Genomic DNA, 24,480 nt, shown 5'->3' with positions numbered 1-24,480 from the left:
GGGAAAGATCCCGTTGGAAATGGCAGACGTTATGGAGAATTATGTGCTGGATGCGGAGGCTGGTGAGGACAAGAGGAACTCTGTCTCTGGTGGGGTGACGGGAGGAAGGTTGAGAGCAGAGTTGCATGTAGTGGAAGAGATGCGGGTGAGGGCAGAATTGATGGAGGAAGGAAAGCCCCTTTCTTTGAAGGAGGAGGGCATCTCCTTAGTTCTTCACTCTTGACTCCTCTGTGCCTCAGGCTGCGTGGGCAGGGGTGAGGACCAGGATTCACCTCGTCACTGACAGTTTTTCTATTTCTCCACCAGATTACCATTCTGTGCCAAGCTCGTTCCTTCGGTGTGTCTATCAATGGACGTCATGCCTTGGACTTATCTTCTCAAGTTAGTTTGGGAGGTTCTGGTCCAGTAGTTTACAATCTTAGTTGGACCCTAAAATTGGAGTAGAACTAAGCCATTCTTCCCAGCAAGTCTGCTCCACCATTTCATCATAGCTGATTTATTATCCTTCTCAACCCCGTTGTGCTGCCTTCTCGTAATCTTTGTCACCCTTACGGATCTAGAATCAACCTCCACTTTAAATGTACTCAGTGACTTGGCCTCGTCCATGGCAATGAATTTCATTGATTCAGCACACTATGGCTAAAGGAAATCCTCCTCATCCCTGTTCTAAATTGCCATCCTTCTATGCTGAGGCTACGCCCTCTGGTCCCAGACTCCCCCTCTATAAGAAACGTCCTCTTCACATCCACTCTGATGGCTCTGGGCCTGTTCTCACTGCAGTTTAAAAGAATTCGGTGGGGGGGGGCGTAGTTCTTAATGAAACCTGTCCACACGACGAGGACTGTTTAGTTTGACCTTGGTGGCTACAGAAGCATTTGAAGAGCTGTCAGAAACACCAAACAAAGCAGGGTGCAGCCAGCAGCATCTGCTAGAGGGGAATTAACAGTCGACGTTCTGGGTCGCGGCCCTTCATCAGGTTCTGATCAGATCCCTGCAAAGACGCTCCCTGACCTGTTCAGTTCCTCCAGCATTCCGTGCGTGTTGCCCTGGATTTCCAGCGCCTGCAGAATCTCTTGTGCAAACAGATAAAATACCCATAATCTCAAATAAAATTCAAAATGCTTTATTAAAATTCATAATTTACTGTTACACATTAATTATTACACACAGCAGCCAGCTGCTACTTGCATCCAATATAGAATGAAATTGCATAGGGGTTTTAATAAAGTGCATGACAAAATATTCATTGCAACCTTTGCCTTATTTAACTGTAGTTATTAAAGACTATTGCAACAAGTTTCATATTTAAGTGCAAAGTACTGTTTTGAATCTTTTTTGATTTCCACTTAGGCTTGTAGATGTAGGTGTGAAGTTGAATGCTATGTATTGCAATGGAAACGAGGTTTACTTTGCTCTGTAGAGTAGCAAGCAGACATCTGGGATACAAAAAAGCAGCACAAAGAACCTCCTCTGTTTTTGAGTCCTTTCCCTCAATAATAATGTCTATGAGAGACTTGTCTCTGGCATCAGTTGTGCTGTTGTATCATCATTTCTGAAACGTTGCCCCAAAGATGTCTTCGTGATAACGCTTCTGGTTCTGAGAAGTTAAAGAAATATTGTGTTAAAACACCAATCACAATACAGGATAACTATTTACAGCAATATGGAGAAGTTGTGAAATTAGGTGCAATTGTATTCCTGGGGACCTCGTGTGCATGCCTCAAATCACATCTTAAAGTGGAGGAGTGCTGGCAGCCACTTTCTATTGGCCTCTGGGGGAAATATTTACTTTTGTTACAAATTCACTTAAGTTCAGTAACAAAAATAAAAGCCTCTGCTGAGGCTTTATGAGGAGTTAATCAGATCGCACTTGGAGTATTGTGAGCAGCTTTGGGCCAGAGGAGATTTTCACGAGAATGACCCCTGGAATGAAAGGGGTTGAGGGGCGTTTGATGGCTCTGGGCCTCTACTCGCTGGAGTTTAGAAGAAAGAGAGGTGATTTCATTGAAGCCAATCAAATATTGAAAATGGATGTGCAGAGGATGTTTCTAATGGTGTTTTGTATTTCAGCAGCCGTGGAGTAAGTGGGCATCTCTTCACACAGATGAGGAAATTTTTTTAGCTAGAGAATGATGAATCTGTGGCGTTCATTGTCACAGGCAGCTGTGGAGGCCAAATCATTGGGTGTATTTAAAGTGTTGGCTGTTAATGCAGATGATGCATTTTGCAGTACAGGTGATAAATCTGACACATTAGACCTACCTTCAACTCTGTGAGGAATTCATCAGCGTCCTCGATGTTCATGTTTCCCTGCTGGGCAATGATGGCCTTCAGGGTGCCAGTGACATCCTGCGCCATCTTGATCTCGCCGCAGATGTAGATATGGCCTTTCTCTTTGTGCAGCACCTTGTAGACTTCAGCCGCCAGCTTTTCCCGAAGAATATCTTGCACGTAAGTCTGATTGGACAGAGGTGGATGCAGAAATGAGGATAACACTGACTTTGCTTTGGAATGCAGTAACAACAAAACTTTGCAGCTTCATAGCTCCCACCCATCCAAAAATTAGGGGCCTCACATGGGCGCCCAGGGTCATCCTCAGCACCATGTTCTCACCCAGTCTCCAGAGCAGTAATGCGCTCCAACAGAGATATTGATTTAGTGTTGGTAGTGCTTTCTATGGATCTCAGACCTGGGCCTACCATCCCCCGGGTAGCAGCTTTCAGCATGTCACGAGGTACTTTGAAGTTGTTTAAGTGGGCAGCCAGGCTCCCTGGGAGTGGGGTGAGTAACCCAATTTCTACAGAGGAGCACTGGATAATAGTGTTGAAAATTCTCTCTTCTTCATTCTTAAGAATGACACCTGTCAATCACCTATGCTGGTGGTTGATTGACAGGTTGTCCTTAGGGAATGGGGTATACATGCCTCATTGCTACAAGAGGGCGACAGGACAGCCAGGAAACACTAGGCTGGAAAAGCATAAAGCACCATCGTTGTCAATTCAGAGGGTTAACTTACCTTTTTCATACCCGGCTCCCTGGAGAAAGCTGTGTAAACACCTTCCAAGATGCCTTTGGCCTTAAGCTCCAGCGTTTCCTCTTTATAAATGTGATCCTTCTGTGACTCTCTGCATCCAAAAACCAAAGTCATGGATCCACCTTTGATTCCTAAATAAAACAAAAGATTCAAACTGAATACAAAGATCTCGGTCCAAAACATCAACTCTTCATTCCTCTCCACAGCTGCTGCCTGACCTGCTGAGTTCCTCCAGCATTGTATGTGTACGTGTATGTGTATGTGTGGCAACCAAATATGGATCCAACCTCCTCTTTTGCATGATGAGGTCAAGCTGGCCCAGAAAGACTGGGGAAGCTGGGTGGGTGACTGGTGAGCAGTGAGAGGGGGCTTGGACTGGCCTAAACTCTGAACAGCTCAGTCCAAGACTGCAGTTCATGAGGCACCAATAGACTCATGGGACAAGTACAAGAGAGTGGGAATTGGAACAGTGCTGGAGCTGTCTCCACCTTTGTTGGCATCTACAGGAGTTATCAGTCTTTCCTCTTCTCCTTCCTATTTAAGAACCCTCCCTCGAATGTTCATGCAGTTCCTCTTCCCATTTTGAATATAAAAAAATACAGGGGTTATCATGACAAGAAATCCTCATTACCTGCCCAAGCAAGACAGAGACCATTGCAGTGAGCCTTGCTATTGCCATTGGTAAATGTGCACAGGAGGTGGAGTTAGACGTTGGTACAGGCAGTCCCCGTGTTACTCAGGGGTCCCCTTTCAGAGAACTGTCTGGATGATGATTTCGGCACAAGTCCGAAACATCTGTTTCCTTTCCCTGTCCACATCACATTGTGCTACATGTGCTTACTATACTCGTTCATTTTAATTGAATAATCTCCATAATTGAACTAATCGAATACATACCAGAACAGTCAGTAATGAAACCCATGAACCATCACTAATTTCAAAATGTTTTAAGTTGGACTCTTGACCTCACAATCTACCTCATTTTGATCTCAGACCTTATGATTTACCTGGTCCACGAACACTACCTCACTTTTGCACTTACTTATTTTATTCTAACTTGTAGTAGCTTTTTATGATACCACAAAACTACAAGTTCCATGACATACGTCAGTGATAATAAAGCTGTTTCTGGTTTCTTAGTAGCTGTTGCACTTCATGCTGCTCTGAAGTTGTTTTACCTTGTTCTAGCTCAACGCACCGTGCAATGATCTGATCTGTATGAACAACCTGCATGACAAGCTTTTCACTGTATCTCTGACGATAATAAACCAACACCAATTCCAATTCTAAAAAGGCATGGGAGAATTTGCATAAAGTTTGGATTTTGTAAATCAGGACATCTGTAACATAGGGAGTTCCTGTATTTTGTGTCAGACTAATGTCCCAGAACGCACCTCTTTTCTCAAAGTCATGCTGCCGTTGTTGCCAGAAGCTTCTGAATGGAGCGATTCCTGTTCCTGGGCCCACCAGTATACAGGGCTTCGATTGGTTCTTTGGAAGATGGAATCCCGCAGTGCTGGAATCGTAACATGGAATCAGTTATTCACTTTTGGCCTCTTTGTTGCTTTACGTTCATTTCTGAGCTTGAAAGACATTGTTTCAAAGAATGAATTGAAAATAGCCTACCTTCTCACGTAACAAGGGATCACATCATCTTTTCCTACAGTGTTGAGCCAGGTACTGCAGACACCATGATGCATAGGGCCCTGTCCATCTAAATACATGAAGAAAAGCGTCAGTCAAGTGCAGTTCCTCTGTTCCCTTCTCAGTAATGTGGGTCATAACTCAAGTGGGAAAGAAATCCCTTGACATCTTCACTACGCAGGGACTCTTACATGGTTTGTTCTCCCCATTTAAGTGAAAGAGTTGGGACGTTAATTGATGACTGTACATTGCCCCCTAGTGGATGGGAGAACCAGAGGTAAATTGCTGGGAACATTGAGGGAGAATAAAATAGAATTAGTGTAAAGGTGGGCCTGCTGGTCATCGAGACTCTCTTCACGTTCTGAGGGTTAAGTTACTAATATTGTTTGAAAGACCTGTTTCATTCACGTGCCCACAAAATACTCTACAATTGTAGTGTATAGAGATATATTCTATAATTGTATTCATCCACTGAACCAATAAAATGCCCTGGTACATGTTAAGTGCTAGACAGCTGGAATCCAAGTTCTAAAGAGTCGTTAATTCTAATGTTTAAGGTTTATCCTTCGTAAGCCAGCCCTGCATTTTATCCATCAAGCAGACATCATGCAATACTCCTTACCTCTAGTCTTGTAGTTCACAACCGCGACAGTCAGGTGGACTTCTCCTGGGTTCATATCTAAAGAAGAACTGATGGAGTAGTATCTGGGCTTCAGCGGCATTAACTGAGTGAAGAGGAACATGGCTGGGCAATGGATGGACTGAAATTGCTCCAGGAATTCGAGGATGTTGGGGTTGTAGAAGGATCTCCATTTGTCATACTCCTGGGAATTCTGCAAAGAAACAGCAAACCAGAATTAGATAGGAAATAGTTTAGAATACAGCCTGGTACTCGTTGAATCTTTAACTAAAGAACCAGAATATTGTTATGTTCAATAAATTGTCTCGGTTTGTTGATATGTCAGCTGACCTGGCCGAGTAGATGTCTAGAGTAGGGGAGGGGAGGCAACTAATCACGCCCTCCAAACGCTGTCACACTTTCAGCAGGTGGCCTGTCCTTTGGTGCAAGGGACACAGATGTTGGTGACCATTGTGGCAAACTTGTAACCAGTGCAAGTCAGAACCTCTCAGAGAGGTTGGGGGGTATGCACATCCACAATGGGCATTTAGAATTCTTTTCTAAATATAATTTAGGAGCTCACCGCTGCAAATTGAGGAGCAGAATTCCACAACACTGGTAATTTGGGAACAAAAGGGGTCAGTTTTAACCGTTATAGAATCTGATTGGATCCCGATCATTATTGCCTCCCAGTTCAGTGTAGGGTCAGACAGGAAAGATGCTTCTATTGCATCCAATTTTGACAATTTATCCCCATTAAATGGGCTGGGATTAATTTTGATAGCCCCCCCCCCACCCCACGGTCAAACTTTTGGATGGTAAAAGCCTCAACTGGTTCGTTGATGCCCTTCAGAGAAGCAGCTCCCCCGCAGTCATACTCGGCCATGTCACTGGCGTCTCTGGGACCTGCTGCAGCTCGTCCCATGTTTCCCAACAATACAGCAGCCACCAACCTGCAAGGGTAACGTACACCTGGAGAACCAGGGTGAAGCATAAACCACCATCTCCCTGGCTTTGTGGACAGACACAACCCTGGCAGAGCAGGACCCTGTGCTCACCTGAGCCAGTTCCAGTATTCGATTCTTCTCCGATTCCTCTTTCGCCAGCTGGGCAAACTTCTTTAGGAGGTGTTGAGACGGTGGACTGGTGATATCCAAGAAGTACGTGAGTGCCTCTTCGAGAGTGCACGCTGGAATCCTTTCATCACTTTTCCAGTCTGCACAGAGCAAAGGACACCAGGTCAATCAGTCTAAAGTCCCCAAGATGGAAGCTATCATCCCCCTGAATAGCAGGGAAACTGTGATAACTGAGCAAGGGAATCCATGGGAATCCCACCGAGCTGGGTAGGTGTACTTGAGGGTCAATCCCTTCAAAAACGCTCAGTACTTTGAGCCCAATCGGATGAGATTTGCTCACAGGGAACCCAGATTTCACTCATGGTAGGGGAAGGTGGAAAATTGTGCTCAGTGGTAACTGAATGTAGAAACCTAGGTTAGACCATAAGCCAAAGAAGAAATGTTAGGCCATTCAGCCCATCGAGTGTGTTCTGCCATTCAATCATGACTGATGTATTTTCCCTCTCAACCCCATTCCCCATAACCTCGATGCACTTAGCAGTTAAATAACTATCAAACTCCACTTTAAATATACCCAATGACTTGGTCTCCCCAGCCATCTGCAGCGATGAATTCCACAGATTAACCACCCTTTGGGTAATTAAATTCCTGCTCAATGTCCCTTTATTCTGAAGCTGTGCCCTCTGGAGCTAGACTCTCCCAGCATCAGAAACATCCTCTGCATGTCCACTCTATCTAGGCCTTTCAATATCCAATAGTTTTCAATGCGATCCTCCCTCATTCTTCTAAACTCCAGTGAGTACAGGCCCAGAGCCATCAAATCTATTAACCCTTTCATTCCTTGGCTCATTCTCGTGAATCTTCTCTGGGCCCTCTCCAAAACCAGAAGATCCTTTCCTCAATGTGGTTCCCAAAACTACTCACAATACTCCAAATATGGTCTGACCAATGCCTTCTGAAGCCTCAGCTTTGCATTAATATTCCAGTCCTCTTGAACTGAAAAGGTGAAGACTTAATTATACCCGTTGAAGGGAACTGGCAATGTTCCCTAGACACTCCACTTACCCTTGGCACTGCTGCCATTATTGACCTCCACTTGGACACACTGATGTGGAGTTGGGATCTCCTTCAGCCTCTTGATCAGGTTGCTGACGAGGGCCTCCTCATTGCGAGGGAAAACTCCAACGTGCTCCCCGGGCAGATACTGCAGGTTATTGGGATCCTCGCACGTCAGCTCAACCAGGATGGTAGAACGGCTGGGAACAGAGAGAGAGAGAGCCAGGTAAGCACTCAAAGAGTCATCGGAAAGAAAGAGGTTGGTCTTTCTTTACAGTAGGTGTGGCATACCTGGATTCTGAGCTCTGGAGGTCCTTCCTTGATTTTAACTTCATCGGCAGAATTTTCTTCCCTTGCATTTTGGAGATAACTGAGGAAATTTTAAAAAGAAAGCGATTAATCACAGCCTATAATGGAAATACCAAAAGCAATGTGGCGCCAAAAAGTGGCTGTCAGAAGCTGTGTGCGGCTGAATACCTGAACACAGATCCAGTGTGCTGGATTCCATTACGAATCGGTAGCGGCTGGGGTCCCACACGCTGCTCTTAGCGGCCATCTTGAACTGTCCAAGCTCCACCTTACCCCTCACATTGAAGACTTTGCAGGCCATCTGTTTAATAGGAAAGAAGGGGTGGTAATCGTTTCCCTAGACAATGTTTTTTTTTCCTTGTAAACCTTTGGTCAGGAGTCTGAGGGGAACAGAAGTACATTTGCTGTGAGAGTCCAGGTACAAGTGAACGTTAGATCACTCAGTCACAGGCTGGCTCAGCTAAGTGTGTCCATTAGACCAGTCCAAGGTTAAGCTGATCTCCTCAAGACAACAAAGGGAAGGGTGCAACACCCTGAATGAGGCCTTGAACCCCACAAACATCATGTTCGCACGTCAAACACAAGAGGTTCTGTAGATCATAAACAATATTCTGCAGATGTTGGAAGTCCAAAGCACTGCACACACAAAAATGCTGGAGGAACTCAGCAGGTCAGGCAGCATCCAGGGAAATGAATGAACAGTCGATGTTTCGGGCCGAGAACCTTCTTCAGGACTGGAAAAGGAGGGGGAAGGTGCCAGAATAAAAAGGTGTTGGGGAGGGGTGGAGCAGGGAGGAGAAGGAGGATAACTAGAGGGTGAAAGGTGAAGCCAGGTGGGTGAAAAAGTTCAAGGGCTGGAGAAGATGGAATCTGAGAGGAGACTGGAGCATAGGAGAAAGGGAAAGAGGAAGAGATCCAATTGAGAAGAGGTAAGAGGCCGGGGGGTGGGGGGAGGGAGAAGGAAAGAAAATTACCAGAAGGAGAAATTGATAGTCATGCCATCAGGTTGGAGGCTACCCAGGTGGAACAGCAAATGCTGGAAATAAGCACCACACACAAAATGCTGGAAGAGCATTTATTCCTCTTTATTCCTCTCATAAATACCACCTGACCTATTGAATTCCTCCAGCATTTTAGGTGTACAGCTGGAATATTTCCCCTCCATGCTTTACTCTTCCAGAAGTTCATGTGGGTTCCTACATCCAAGTCCCATCAGGCCATCCAGGGCACTTGAAGCTAGTTTTAAAACTCCATTAAATGCAATGACTCCAACTGGCTTCCTCCCACTGTCCCTACCTGCCCTCTCCACCCCCGACCCCCACACTCGATTCCATGCACCTGTAATTTACCTTGAATGTGCTGATGGCCCAATCAACAAAGGACTCCTCCTGGCCGCCAAGTTCATCTCCTTCTCCTGTGGGTGACAAGCGGCTGGCCCCAAGTTGTTCCAGCTTCTTATCGAGTGTGTGGGCGAAAGCACAGAACTGTGGGTACATGCGAGAACCCAGGCCAAAGATGGAGTACCTGAGGGGCAGATAACAGCTCCACCATTAGCTTTGAAGGGTCACTTCCTGCCTTCAACGTAAAATGTCCCTTTATAAGCTTTAGTTCTCTTAATGCTCATTTCCTGACCCAAGCAACCCACTTCTGTTCAATATTTTGCCCGCTGATCACTGCCTGGTGTGGAGGGGCAACTGCGCAGGGTTGGAAACCCAGCCAGCTCCATCATGGGCACTAGCCTCCCCAGGACCTTTAAAAGGAAATGCCTCAATGCATCACCCAGGTCATGCCCTCTTATCATTGCTACCATCAGGGAGGAGGTACAGGAGCCTGAAGACACACACTTAACGTTTTAAGAACAAATTCTTCCCCTCTGCCTTCAGATTTCTGAATGGACAATGAACCCATGAACACTACTTTAGTATTTAGCTCTCTTTTTGAATGACTTATTTAATTTTATAAATACACTGTATATCTCGATATATAATAATTTATAGATTTTTAATGTACTATGTGTACTGTTGCTGCCAAAGAATAAATTTCACACTGGATGCAGTGACACTAAACCTGATTCTGAAACCGATTTTGCTGTTAATGAGTCTTTCAAGTATTAAGGCAGAGATGTTGCAAAAGGGTTTTGAATTACAGCTTTTAATGGAAATGTTCAGTGTGCAGAATAGGAGATTGACTGAGATAAGTACAGGGGACATCCTGTTTTGGTACTGGAGGCTCATGTAGTGAAGTCAGCTGGGGGAGCAATGACCTTATGTGAATAACAAGTCTGCCCCTAACTAGATTTGGTTGATTCAGGTTGCAGAGGGTATAGTGATGCATCAGGTATTGCTGCTGCCCCACACCTTGAGGGACTGGGATTCAGTCCAGATCTCTGGAATTGTACAGAGAATTTGTACATTTTCCCCGTGACTGTGTAGGTGTCCTCTCCACATCCCAAAGATCTGTAAATTCCTCCTCATTAAAATGAGTGAGAGGGAATTCAGACTGTGCTCATGGGAATCTCAGAGTGAACGTGTTACAGGGAAGTAAATGGGGGAATGGGATTCCCCGAGAGCCAGCACAGACTGGATGGATGGAACAGGCCCCTTCCCTGTTGTAAGGGAATATGAAAATGGGAGATTACAGAGCTCACCAAGCCAAATGGTGTAAAGTTTACCTGAATTTGTATGCTTTCAGCATCTTCTTGGTGAACAAGGCTTTCTTAAATACCTGTAGGCAGAGCATTACATTGTTTAATAAAAATAACAGATGTTTCATCGTGAGAAAATAATTTATTTTTATTTAAAAAGAATTCACATCATGTTCTCAAGAGTTTCAATTCTAATCTAAGATGGAATTCATTTTCAAAGGTTCTTCCTACTCTGTAGTGTTGGATTTACAGATCTTTCCTGCCCTTCTCTCCTCTGTGTTCTTTGGACTCCTAACAAACCACCCACCACCTCCCCTACCCAGCCAGTGTTTCCACCTCTGACCCTCCATCCAATCCCAGGGATCATCTTTGGCTCAGTTCCATCTCACCTCATGGTGAAGCACTTCAAAGACAAGGTTCTTCCTAAGCTAGACTTGCTTGGTGATAGGAAAATGGAGTTTGATGTAGGAGGGAAGGGTTCGATCGATCTTTGAGTAGTTTCAAAGGTTGGCACCACATTGTGGGCTGAAGGGCCTGTACTGTATTGTTCTATATTCCACAATACTGCGCACAAGTGCACATCTCAGCTTTAGCTGGACTACGTCGAGGGGTTCTGATGAAAGGTCTCAACTTGGAACATCAACTCTTTACATATAGCTAGGGCACCTCAGCCCTTTGCACTGTATTTTTATAATGAGCAATAGACCAATTGTTTGAAATCAAATGAGCTTCCCTGATGTCTCAGGGCTGGGTGTGCCTCCCAGCCTGGTACTCCTTCTCTGCCACCTGTCCCACACATCTCCCCTTGCACTCCAGCCTCGCCATTCCCAACGTCCTTTGCTCCCGCCAGATTTACAAGCCTGCTCTTCGCTCCATGCTGACAAGTACAGTTCTATGCAAAAATCATAGGCACCCTCGCTATATATATATACACACACCCAAGACTTTTGCACAGTACTGCAAGTTCTCTGCTTCCTCTGCACAATCTGTCATCAATCGCACTACAAACGCCAGAGATCTTTGTGACCTGGGTTATTGATTTTGATTTACTGATGTTGATTTCATTATCTAGCCTGAGCCCAGATGGAAGGAATGGACTTGGCCCCACTTGCTTAGCTGTGGCCAGGGGATTTGATCAGTCAGAAGCTCATCCGAAAACGCAGTGCTTACCTCTCCGTTTCCAGGTGAGTCTCCATTTCCAAAGGTGCTGGTGACCACCAAGACTAGAGACTCTTTGCTTAGATCATTCATATCATAGTCATCCATGCAGACAACCTGAAGGTGGAAACCAATCACAATAGAACGTCCATTAAGGTCATGATGGATGCAGATGTTCATTCTAAATTCAAACATCTTGTTCTGTGCCACTTCAAGGCTGAGCCAGCGCCCTTGAACACACCTGAAAGCAGGTGACTAAAACAGTGGCATCACAGCTTTAGCTGGAATATGTTGCCAGGTGCTGATGAAGGGTCTCAGTTTGAAATATCAACTCTTTATTCCTCTCCATAGATGCTGCCAGACCTGCTGAGTTCCTCCAGCATTCAACAAGTAGAATACAACAGTCCTTCCCAATTTTTTTTTTAGATTTAGAGATACAGTACGGTAACGGGCCCTTCCAGCGCTATGGGCCCGTGCTGCACAATTACACCCATGTGACCAATGAACTTATTGACCCGTACATCTCCAGAACATGGGAGGAAATCCATGTGGTAATGGGGAAAGCATGCAACTTGCAGCAGAGTTGAACCCGAGTTGCTGGCGCAGTATTTTAACCGCTACCCTCCCATACTCTGCCTCCAGGATGAGTTTTCCATTACTTTTCAGTCATTTTCACAGACTTTGCCAGTTTCAGGTGGGTTAGGAGCAGGTCATGAGATGCAAAGCCAATTGCCCCAAGGTTACTTTGATACATTGGTGCTGATTTAAGCGAGGGGTCAGTGTTTCCCTGGGATACATTGTTGTTGCTCCTGTCACAGTGACAGGACTTTGTTACGTAACTGTTTCCTTAGGTATACAATTCCCCCCCACCGCTAAAATAAAAATATATGGTGGCATTTCATTTTACTTACCTTGGCATTGAAAGCACCGTTGAACAATGTGGACAGCCGTTTGGCAAAGGTTTCAGATTTTCCCGTCTCAGTGGCGTACAGAATCGTTGCTTTTGTTCTCTTGGCCATGGTCTTCTTCATCAGAATGGAAGTGAATAGTGCCGCCCTGAAGAGAGAGCAACGGCATTAACAAATGTCCTCGCTGAAGGTATTTCTGGGAAAATGACCATTTCCCCTTGTTCCCACACGCTTGCTGGCCACTCCCACCCCCACTGTCCCGCCACCTTAAAGCTTCAAGGATTAAGAGGATAGAATTCACAAACAAAACGAGAAGCCTTATGGCCCATTGGGTTCTCAAAGCCTCGACACTGCAGAAGGAAACATCTGAAGTGTGAAGGACACAAGGTGACAAGCCTTGAAGCCACAGTAGAAGGTGTGTGAAGTACTACACGGCAAGGTTTGAACTGAAAACCTCTGGGGTGATGACACCCCAACTCTACATAGACAGTGAACAAAACAAAACATAATGCATTGTATAAAGCAGGGGTTCCCAGCCTGTCCAGTTAGTGGTAAGGCTCCATGGCATGGTAAAGGTTGGGAACCCCTGTATAAAGAATGGATGTTTTGACAAGCTTACATTGCTAAATTTTTGAATTTGATCTCATTCTTCTTTGGTTTCAGTCTCTCATCTTTCCATTCGTGTGTTTTCCAAGCATCGATCTGTGAATACAGGACATAATGAGAACTATTATGGACCATGGCACAGTATGGACCCTGTGGCCAATGATGTTAACCTATATACACATAACCCACAATCAATCTAGCCATTCACAGCCACAACCCTCCAATTTTTCTTACATCTCTGCACTAAGAATTTCTTAATGTCCCTATGATATCAGCCTCAACCACCACCCGGGCAGTATGTTCTACTCACCTACTATTTTCTGTGTAAAACTTCTGATATTTCCCTTAAACTTTCCTCCACTCACCTTGAGTGGACACTGTCTCGTATTGGCCATTGCCAGCCTGATAGAGAAAGACCCTGGCTGTCCACTCTATCATGCCTTTCATAATCATAATCTCTACCGTTATCTCCCACCCTCCTCTGCTCCAAAGAGAAAAGCCCTTGTTCATTCAGCCTTTCCTCATTAGACATGGTGCTTTGACGCTGACAAAAATGATCTTTCAATTTCAGAATAGCCTGGAGTTAACAGACTATGAAATGATGGTTTCTTGTACTCTGAGGTAGTGGGGCTAGTCATAGTATCCCAAGTGACACCAGCACTATGCTAAGTCAAGGGCATGATCACCTTGGTTCCACTTTTCATACTCAGTGTACATACTGGTAGGAGTAATGGTCTTTGGGTTGTCAATTACCTGATAATAGAAGAAAGGACTGAGGATGTAATTCAGGATCTCCTGATGGAACACCTGTGTAATGCTTCCGGATATTGGTGGCACCAGCCAGACCCAGTCTCCAGGGCAACCTCCTCTTAGCCGAAACTCGTTCTCCAAATGTTTCATGAAGGACTGGGAGGCAGTGTGGTGGTCCATGATGGTGACATTCTTTTTCTGAAAGCAGAACATTATGAGGTTAAAGTTCTAAAGCCCTGGAGACATGTGGTGTGTGGAGACTAACCAAGGAACAAACTTTAGCTAGAGGATAGCGGATCTGTGGAGGTCAAGTCATTGGGCATACATATCTAAAGTAGAGGTTAATATGTTCTTGATTTGTAAAGGTGGTAAAGATTATGGGAAGAAGGCAGGAAAATGGGGTTGGGAGAGAAAATAAATCAGCCATGATTGAATTACAGATTTTTTTAAAATAAATGTAATATGTAGACTTCCTGTGAAAAGATTTGATAGTGAACATCATTAATTCTCTCACCTGGAAACTGTGGAGCACAGCGACGTTAATCTCCACCACAGCCTTGTCCTTCCACAAAGATGACAACTTATTTGTCTCCAATCCCATTTTCTTCCCCACCTCCTGCAATGCAAAGTAATTAAAATTAGTTTCAACCAGATTAAAAACAGACACATTCCATGTCGGCACTGAGAAAGATAAATCCATTGATGCATATTGTAACTTGACTGGCTACAGTCTGCTATCACTGTAGGGCTTGTGTTTGTCCAGGACAATGAACTGGGCAGAAAGAAAATCAGTTGAGAACATTACCCACCTTGCAGTCTACCTTTTTCAAAAGCTCCCTTCTGGAAAGCACAAGATTTTTGCACAGTACTCTATATGCTAGTATTTAAGTATTTATGTTGGTTTTAAAGAGACCATTGGGGAATCTACCGTTTCCCAATTGGTTAACGCCACATTTCTTCATCCCACAAAACCATTATCAGATGAGGTCCTATCTTAAGACAGAAAATCAGGCAGCTTCGTTCTGAGCAAATCTAAATAATCGTACCTCCAACACGTTGTAGCGCTGAACGTCACAGAGGTCACGAACACCAATCTCAGAACTCATGTACCAGCCATTGAAAGGGCATCCAGGAAACTCCAGTCCTCCAACTTCAAGCAGCATGTTGGCCACGGCTGGAAGAGCATACCATTTGAGTTTCAGGTCCTCAAACCACTCATATCTGCAAGCAAAGGAGGCGATCAAGTTCAGTCAGTTACAGAAACCATATTTTTGTATGTGAAGCAAATCTCTGGCCTGTCTGCAGATGCACAAGTAAATTTCAGTGAAGGCGCTTCATTGAACACCTCTGTTTTGTCCACCACAACAGAGGTGATTTCCTGGTGGCCATCCATTTTAATTCTACTTCCCATTCTGACATGTCCGTCCATGACCACTATCAGGCTGGAGGAAAAACTCCTCATATTCCATCTGGGTAGCCTCCAACCTGATGGCATGAATATTGATTTTTCTGGTGATTTCCTACACTACCCCCTTTTCTAGTTTTCATTATAGAGCCCACTTCTCCCTGATTCTCACTTCGTTAGCCCCCACTAATTCTACTCTGTTACTGGTATTTACTAGCATTGCCCACAATATAATGATTCTCTTGGTGACATACATGTACCTTGATAATGAATTTACTTTGAAAAGATTCCTTTAAGGAATCTGCACTATTGTGTAAGTTTAGGAAAGTGTCCCAGCAAAGGCATCTGAACATTCAGAGGATGTGGATATGCCATTCAAAGGAAGCATTGTCAACCCAAAGTATTGAAGTAAATGATGTCATTGTAGCTATGAACCTGCATTGGATCAGCTACTCTTACCATTGATCTTAAGGGTATAAAACGTGATGTACTATGAGTTTGTGAGCCTTTACCGAGAGTCTCTCCAGAATGATGCCTACCTGTTGTGCTAACTAAAGGCTTCTATATAATCGCCCACCTACCTTCCCACTCACCTCTTTGACCTATCACCTACTAGTTTGTACTCCTTCCCCTCCTCTCCGCACTTTCTTATCCTGGCTTCTTCTCCCTTTCTTTTCAGTCCAGACGAAGGGTTTCAGCCTGAAATGCCAACTGTTCATTCCCCTCCATAGATGCTGCCTGACCCGCTGAGCCTCCAGCATTTTGAGTTCTAGCATTTATATGGGCAGTATGAAATTTGAGACCATTCTACACGAGTTCTGCAGACTAGAGGAAACTTACGTTGGATGCTCGAGCTCCACTTCGAGAATCAGTTCTGGTGGAATTTCAAAGATTTCAGGATCTTGACCATTGGCTTGCATGACCAATGGAAGCACATCAAAGCGGCCGTAGCGAGGTTTCCAGCCCAGTTTTATGCACACCTAGGGTGGAAGCAGAGAAATTTCTTCAGAATGAAACTCATAAGATGATGTAACACCTGGCAGAGAACCTCAGGGTGTATTGGTATTGGATTAGGTATTTTGTCACATGTACCAAGGTATGGTGAAAAGCTTGGTTTGCATACTATTCATGCAGATCAGATTATTACAGTGTTTTGAGGTAGAACGAGGTAAAACAATAATAGAACAAGATAGAACAATACAGTACAGGTTCTTCAGTCAACGTTGTTGTGTCGACCTTTTAACTTATTCTAAGATCAATCTAATCCTTCCCCCCTAAACAGCCCTCCATTTTTCTATCAATCGTGTGCTTATCTAGGAGTTTCTTAAATGTCCTTCATCCATAAGCCTCTAACAGAGGTGAGTTTCGTGCATTTACCACTCTACACAGACATTCCCCCTATACTTTCCCCCAATCACCTTCAACTTATGCCTCATTGTATAACAATGCAGGACCAAGTGCAACGGCTACAGGGCCGGATCAAATTTGCATTATTAATCAACCTGCATAGAAATCATTCTTTCCTCCGGACGTCTGATCAAAAGTGTGAGGTCGATACCGGAAGACAATTAAATGGCCTGGGTACGAAGGGGCATGGGGTAAAATTAAGACCATAAGGCCACAGGTTAACATAGAAAAGAGATATCAACACACCAAGGACTTGCTGGAATTATCCCTGAACCTTCATATTTTCAACATGTAGCTCTTCTACAAATAGTTATCAAGAAGAATGATTGGTTTGGATCTCTAAATTTTTTTTTAAAAACGAAGTAGAGGTGGTTGATCTTCTAGGTGCTGAGAACGATGGATGGTCTGAAATGCCTTTAGACTATCCTCATGGGACCTGCTCTCTTAATCCTCAGTCTTTCAGTGCAGCAAGGTGAGGGGACCAGTGACTGAACCAGCATCGTGCTTTACCTCTGTGAAAGTAATTCCAGCTGGATCACCAATGATGCTGCCATCCTCCATCTGATACCCGGCGTATTTGATCAACTGGCTGTTCCATATCCTGAAGTCGTGCTTCCCATCGCTCCTCTGAGGGAAGACGGTGATGGTCGATCTATGGATTGCATGAATAAGGATCAACTTAATTCACCATAAACACTCACACGCATTAGGAATTTGCAGTGGTGTTGGTGGAACATGCAACGAAAAAAAACTTAACAATTATACCAATTAGATAAAAATATACTTGGAGGTTAAAGGTCATAAATCCCAGTATGTTTTTACAACGTAATTATCAGCATTACAAAAAGTACTTTAAGTGTTTACAGCAGAATGCAATGGATGAGGTAATAGATAGGCACGGTGGTTCTGACTAACAGAACCAGAATGGTTGATCAGATTAACTGCCCGGGGGAAGAAAAGCATTTGAGATTTTCAGCTTGGGAAATATTCTCTCACTACCTAGGCTCATAATACTTCTATAAACTCACAGGTGAGTGCGGAGGGAGGTGGGGCAGGGAAACTGTCGGGCATAAAACCTCATTAGTGCTTGTGCCTGCAACATAGGTTCAATGATTTTGTATTAGCGTCAGAATTGCTTGTTTAGAATGGTACACTGTTTTGAAAGTTCTTTTTGATGCATTGATAAATTTTGTTTGTCACAAAAAAAGGAGGGAAATGTATTTGCCAGTGGGCATATTAACCCAGGGCAAGAACCACTTCTCCCAGACTTCTTCAGAGAATGAATCAGAATCAGATTATTATCACTGACGCATGTCGTGAAATTTGTTTTGTGGCAGCAGCAGTAGTTCCAATAAGATGAATACACACGAGATAAACAAGTAGCGAAGTTGCGCAAAAAAATGCAGAAATAAGGAGACAGTGTTCATGGACCGCTCAGAAATCAGATGGCAGATGGAAAGAAGCTGCTCCTGTGTGTGTCCTCGGGCTCCTGCAAGGACTTCACTTTGTAAATAAGCAATGGATAAATTATCTGAATGTTTAGCAGTCTTAATGCAGCACAGAAGAACACCAAGGCCCTTTACTGAATTCTCAAGAACTGGGACAGAATATTCGACGCCATTCCTTTATCAAAGGCAGTTTTGAACTTATTTAAGAGAGCAGGCGAGGGAGCTGTGTGCCAAGGTGACGCCGCTCGCCGGGCCGTACCTCAGGTTGCCGTCGTTGGTCGCGTACTTGTAGTGCCGACACATGTGCTCGAACATCTCCTTCGTGGTGGTGCAGTTGCGGGCGTCAAATACCTGCAGAGAGACAGAAACGCGCGTACGGTCATTGCTCGTTAGTCTGACTGGGCAGCTGGAGCCATCACAAAAGCCTGCGAAGTGTGGGGCTCCTACCTGGAGGTTGTTCCACTGGATGCGGCCGATGCACCGAGGGGCGTTGCGCCAGGCTTGCTTGCAGGCGAAGACCAGCTCGTCCGTGGTCAGATCGTACGTGCCCGTCTCGGCGATGCTTTGCGTCACCTGCTCGATGCGAGCCAGATGCTCGTCGATTTTGGGGCTGGGCGGGGAGGAAGGGGCGAGATCACTATGATTAATTCGGAAGCTCGATATCGCTGTGACGGTTCATTCAAAAATAACCCAACGTAGGGAGCGGCTAGCTATAACCAGTGGCACTTAGCAGACTGTAGGGTCTCATTTGGTCTACGCTCGCTCGAAAAGCGTTACCCGGTGCAAACCCACCAAGGCAGAGTTTCAGCCCAAAATGTTAACAACTCAAGTTTAATTCAACCTGTGTCATTCAACCGTACACATGTGTACAATTTTTTTTAGACATTATTATAAATATCTTTATTAAATGTAATAAAAAGTCAAAATTTTCCAAAAAGGCAAAAGCTATAGCAAAAGGAATGAACAACAAATTTGAATAAACGATACAAGAATGAGGGAGAATTAAGAATAAAGTCACAATTTCTTGGTGGAATTTGACTTTCACATTTGGCAATGGTCATACATTACAGATAATGATGACGCTGCTTGAGGTTGTTAATGGCATGAGTAATCAGAGGAATATTGATGATGCAAAACGTGTACAAATTAAGCAAAACAGCGTTCCTCCGGACCAAGGTGCAAAACACAGCACGCGAAATAATACTAGCTCGATAATATTAACCGGTAATACTAAACACTCTGTTGCTCCCCCCCCCCCCCCCACCGCCCTCACACACACACACACACACACACACACACACATTAAAGGGGCTAACTTTTAAGAGATTTTTAAGAGATTTAAAGGGGCTAACTTTTTCCAGGCAGAGGGCGGTGTGTGTTTGTGAAACGAGCTGCTAGAGGAAGTGGTAGAGGTGGGGACAATTAGGACCTTTAAAAAGGCATTTTAAGAGGTAAATCTGCCCGGCCCGCTAGGCAGGGGGTTGTGTGGACAGGTACACGAACAGGAAAGATTGGGAGATGGGCCAAACGCAGGCAAATGGGACTGGCTCTGTTAGACAAGTTGGTCGGCAGGGACCAGCTGGGCCGAACGGCCTGTTTCCGCGCTACATCGCTCGGCGGCTCTACTATAAAATCTTAATGACGCCTTAAAAATCCCTTTGAACCCTGAACAAGATAAAGTGATCGGCGAGAACTCCCCACTGTGTACGCGGGCAGTAACGGCACCGCCACTCGCTGCTGGACCCGCAGCCACTTTGGAGAGCAGTCCCAAACTGCGCTTTGCCCGATCTTCTGTGGAGTAATATGTTTTCCCACATCTGCCTGACTCGCGTAAATTGCAGCTGATAAAAATGCACGAAGGGGAGGAGGGGAGATCAGCAGCCATTCTTGCAGTACCGTCGCCCTTACCTTTTGAAGGATTGATAGTACTGGTTCACGAACTCCAAAGCCTGCGGCAGGAGCTCCTCAGGAGAGACAGGTTTATCCCGAGGTCCTCGAGTCATTGCTTTCGGGGTCATGAGAGACCCTCTGCATGCGTTCGATTGACACGGCATTTTCTAAACAGGACACAACAGGCGAATTAACCGCATTACTTCAGTTGACTCGCCGGACTATCCCATCAACTGATACAGTCACCGGAGATGTGTCCCTGATTTTTATCCCGTGGGTATAGAACCTCCCAGGCGGTGAAAGAGAAGGCTCAGTGGCAGTATGGCGATGAGCCCTTCGGCCCATCGACTCCGTGCCATCCCAATCCCGCCCTAATCTCATTTTCACAAGTCTGATCACGGTGCAGATGTTTACCTCGGGATGAGTTCCAACCCATCCAATAAGCTCTCACTGTTTCTTCTCGCCCTAACTTTGTTATAAATTCTATGTTAATTTTATACAACACGCGGAACATGCTGGAGGAACTCAGCAGTTCATGCACCTTCTGCGGGGGAAGGGAACGTGAGCTGTTGAAGTTTCGGGCCGAGACCCTCCATTTTACGCGCGTTGCGCGAGGTGTCCTGCATCTGAAACATCTCTTGTGATGTTTAGCGTGTACGTTTCTTGAGAATACTGCTTATCAATCGCAATGTACCCGTGAGTAAGTTTTTCGTTGCTCCTATCTACAGGACAATAAACTCATCTTTGACTTCTTCCCACATCCTGACACTGCCCGCCCCCCGCCCCCAGGTTCCACCACCATCCCACATGCTCTGCACCCCTCGCTCCCTTTCCCTCGACCTTCCTCCCCGTTCCTTGAATGGCAGAAGCCTGTTTGATCGGACCTTGAAGCCAATAGTTGGGGAGGGGGTTCCCAACCCTTCCCCGGGGCTGCGGAGTGGCTTTCCGCGTAGACGTGTCGGGAGTGGGGGGGGGGCGGTAAGGTTTACGGGTGTCTAAACAACAAGAAGAAAGGCGACGCCCGAAGTTAGAGTCGAAGCCGGGTCCCCGGGTTTGGGAGGCGCCTTCAGGTAGACGGAGCGAAAGTGAAGTTGCACAACAACGTCCAGAAAATGCTGGAGGAACTCAGCAGGTCAGGCAGCTTCTATGGAGAGGAGCCCTTCATCTGGACTCAGTCCGAAGCGGCGACGGTTTATTCTTTCCCGTCGATGCTCCGACCTGCTGACTTCCTCCAGGAGTTTACGCGTGTTGCTCTGCATTTCCAGCATCTACAGTTCACCTTGGCGAGGGAAATCCGAATCTTTACCTTTACAGCTTTCTGGTGCAGAGTATCCTGCAGCATCGCCCCGTTTTCCATGTTGTACAATCTCACAAACTTGGGTGCATAAGGGCAGCGCCCGGTCGCTTTGGTCTCTCTGATGTCATGTGGCTGTTGACAATTGGAGAACATATTTTCAGTTTAATTTCCTTTCTGGGCACGCTCTTCGTCTTTTAGGTAAACCCGCATTCGTTCTAAATTCATTAACTGAAATTACTTCTACAGGTAAACGAATAAAAATTTTTTCGCTTTGGAGTTTTTTTTTAAAAAAAACCAAACAAATATCCAACTTTAAAGTAGGGGACCGGACCACCTTCTCAATCTTTCGTTCAATAATCTCCCCCACCCTCATTTTGCGGCAGTTCCCAATCCAGCGATTTAGGATGGGAAAGAGTCGAAAATCCCAAGACAATTTCGTTAAGAAACGTGATGGAATTGTGGCAAACGGCGTTTGCGTTAACGAAATTTTCCGTGAGAATCGGTCTGTCACTTACCTCGGGGGGAGACTTGTCCTTCAACCCATGGATGAAGCCATTGCTGAGACTGCGAAAAGAAATCGGTTGCGAATGGTTAGAACAATACCGGTTGTCTCTTCACACTGGACACTACCGTTTCTAACAAAAATAACCCTCGCAAACTCGTTCAAATATTGAACAATTTCAAACAAGACATGGTCACCTTCACTATATTTCCTCGCCCTAACACGAGCATCTCAGAAATGCGCGGCAAAGCGATTTAAATCCCGGGATAATTTCGCCGAGGGACTGTTAATCGTTCGTTGTTACCGCAAAGTTGCATTTCGATGTCCAGACATCTGAATTTTCCAAATTGCGTAGCGGTCTCCGATAATTTGACATGAACTAACGAACATAATCTAAACAAAACCTTGCCGGTTTCGAGGATAAGGCGCTGCTTGCATTGGGATTTGGTCAGAGTTGACGGGATCTGGGAATCATCGCGCACTCTTTCCCAGAGAAATCAGCCGCTCCATCCCACCTCCCCCAAATGCGCTGTTCGTTCGAGTTGTCTCTGACCTTTTTTCCTCGTTATTGTTAAGATCCGTCGAGACACCGGTCTCGTACTTCCCCTTGTACTTGGGCTTCATTAGAAATTGCCACGGGCACATCATCTTGGCTTCCTTTCCGCTAGAACGGCTCCTCCGGCAAATTACAGAAACTCACTGAACGAACTCTGAAAGACAGAGGGAACAACAAAGCACAGCCTTTTCACTCGGTGAAGTTTGTAACCCCTCTTCGCCGAGTTGTTTCCAAAGAGCTGACTGCCACTACTGAATGGTCCTGGTTTATATACACCAGCTGTGGGTCATTTATGTGCCGCCCACTTTGTAACAAATGCAAATTATTGTAACGTAGGGAAATCCCGTTGATCTCAAAGCGCTGATAAACCAGAAGCACGCCAATTGCAACATAGCGGTAAACTTTGCATTGCAGTGCCTGAAGTTTTCTCAATGTGGATTGACTCAAAGGGCTGCAACGTTACCTCGACAAGCAAGTTCCTAAACTTGCAAAACTTCCGAACGCCGGAACATCGACTTTTCCCGCGTCCCTGGGGCTGTTCAGAAGGAGGGGGCAGGGGAGTTTACCCAGACAGAAATTCAATACGACCCTCTCCTACCTCCGTCAATAAATGTTTGGCCACAATACGCCAGCCACTACTATTTTATCCTTTCACCCCTAGGTACCGTCTCTCCTGTATCTAGCGTCACTCTTTGGGTATACAACCAATCTCAAGTATATAAAATCCTATGTATTTATATTTATTGTACTTTTTATTATTGTGTTATTTATCTTATTGCGTCTTCTTGTGCTGCATCGGATCCAAAATAACAATTATTTCGTTCTTATTTACACTTGTGTACTAGAAATTACATTAAACAATCTTCAATCTTGAATAAGGTTTGGTGTCATGTGAACGCACCGTGACGGGAAGCCCATCCGTTGGGTGTCATACGTATTGGGACATGAGACAAATGTTTGGGACCAGTCTGGGACTTCCCCATTCCCAAACCCCTGCCGTCACCCCACCTTTGACCGGTGACAGTAGCTCCATTCCTAGCGCCATTTCCAGGCCGAGACTTCAAATCCCACACTGGGCAGCAGGAGGTTTAAAATTCAAGGAGCTTATTGACGGTAGAATGGGATGACAACGAAACCGCCAATTTGACGCAGAGCTGACCAATTCACTGATATCATTCAGTGGAGAATATCTCCTGTCTGATGCCCTTCTGACCCAAGTGCGACTGCGTCCGTGGGCGCTTCGGGGCAATAAGTGACGTTCCAACTTGCGAAACAAATGAAGTTAATTAATAAATCCCCCATAAAAGTTCAAAGCGCAAACTTTAAAGTAGATTTATATTTTACCATGAGTTTCGTTTTCTGACAGGCATTTACAGTAAACAGGGTTCCCAACTGGAGGTCCGCGTCCACGCAATTAATGTATTTATTGGGAATTAATGTATTTATTGAGAAAGAAAACTAAATAGCTGTTATTGAGAAACAGCCCTGTAACCCCGCGATTTAGTCGTAGCCTAATCACCGGACAATGTACAGTGACCAATAAACCGACCAACCGCCATATCCTGGGAGGAAATCGAAGCACCGGGAGGAAACGTACGCGGTCACGGGGAGAATGTGCCCACTCCTTACCGGCAGCGGTGGGAATTGAACCCGGGTCACCTGTGCTGTAAAGCGTCCAACAAAGGTTGATAACGCCTGCTTGAACAGAATTTTATGGAAAAAGACTGTACATACGAGGAGTGGATGGAGTGGACAGCCAGGGACTTTTTCCTAGGGAGGAAATGGCTAACACCAGGGAGTGTAGCTTCAATGTGTTCGGAGGAAAGTATGTTTTATACAGAGAGTGATGGGTGCCTAGAAAGCCCTGTTGGGGGTGGTGGTAGAGGCACATCAGGGACATTTAAGAGACTCTTACATGGGCAAATGGATGAAAGAGAAATGGCTGGCTAGGACTGGAAGGGAGGGCCAGCACAAGTTCGGTACAACATGTGGGCCAAAGGGCCTGTGTGTTCTATGTTCTAGTTAGTCAAGTACTGAACAACTCCAGCGTGCAAGACAGACTGTGCAAGTAAAAGAATACGATGGAGAATATGACTTGTCGAGCATCTTTGAAAGTGAGGCTGCAGAATCAGTTCAGAGCAGAGTTATCCTGCCGGATGGTTGAACTTGGT

At 45.2% G+C, this 24,480-nt stretch overlaps 1 protein-coding gene across 1 annotated transcript; it reads right to left on the bottom strand.

Annotated features, from left to right (window-relative positions):
• Positions 1 to 1,107: 1,107 nt before the first annotated feature.
• Positions 1,108 to 22,533, bottom strand: nos2b (nitric oxide synthase 2b, inducible). Its single transcript, XM_059973486.1, has 26 exons — positions 22,307 to 22,533; positions 21,767 to 21,815; positions 21,261 to 21,383; positions 19,973 to 20,121; positions 18,512 to 18,674; positions 18,324 to 18,415; positions 17,127 to 17,268; positions 16,050 to 16,189; positions 14,851 to 15,025; positions 14,319 to 14,420; positions 13,808 to 14,002; positions 13,068 to 13,150; positions 12,452 to 12,596; positions 11,553 to 11,657; positions 10,410 to 10,462; positions 9,088 to 9,262; positions 7,907 to 8,039; positions 7,721 to 7,799; positions 7,439 to 7,629; positions 6,356 to 6,513; positions 5,301 to 5,511; positions 4,661 to 4,748; positions 4,429 to 4,550; positions 3,017 to 3,165; positions 2,263 to 2,457; positions 1,108 to 1,597 (listed from the first exon to the last, which is right to left on the bottom strand). The coding sequence occupies exons 1-26, from the start codon at positions 22,399 to 22,401 to the stop codon at positions 1,547 to 1,549; spliced, it is 3,363 nt and encodes a 1,120-aa protein (XP_059829469.1). The 5' UTR covers positions 22,402 to 22,533; the 3' UTR covers positions 1,108 to 1,546.
• Between the last annotated feature and the right edge of the window lie 1,947 nt (positions 22,534 to 24,480).

Source organism: Hypanus sabinus, chromosome 6 (genome assembly GCF_030144855.1).
Source record: "Hypanus sabinus isolate sHypSab1 chromosome 6, sHypSab1.hap1, whole genome shotgun sequence".
NCBI lineage: Eukaryota > Metazoa > Chordata > Chondrichthyes > Myliobatiformes > Dasyatidae > Hypanus > Hypanus sabinus.
Note: the sequence above shows the minus strand (reverse complement) of the source record. Positions and strands in the feature narration are given on the sequence as shown.

Excerpts from the sequence above, each read along its gene's own strand:
- nos2b (XM_059973486.1), bottom strand. The coding sequence starts at position 22,401 with ATGATGTGCCCGTGGCAATTTCTAATGAAGCCCAAGTACAAGGGGAAG. Across the intron at positions 8,040-9,087 it reads GGGCCATCAGCACATTCAAG|ATGGCCTGCAAAGTCTTCAA; the intron begins GTAAATTACAGG and ends CCTATTAAACAG. Across the intron at positions 6,514-7,438 it reads TAATGGCAGCAGTGCCAAGG|ACTGGAAAAGTGATGAAAGG; the intron begins GTAAGTGGAGTG and ends TGCTCTGTGCAG.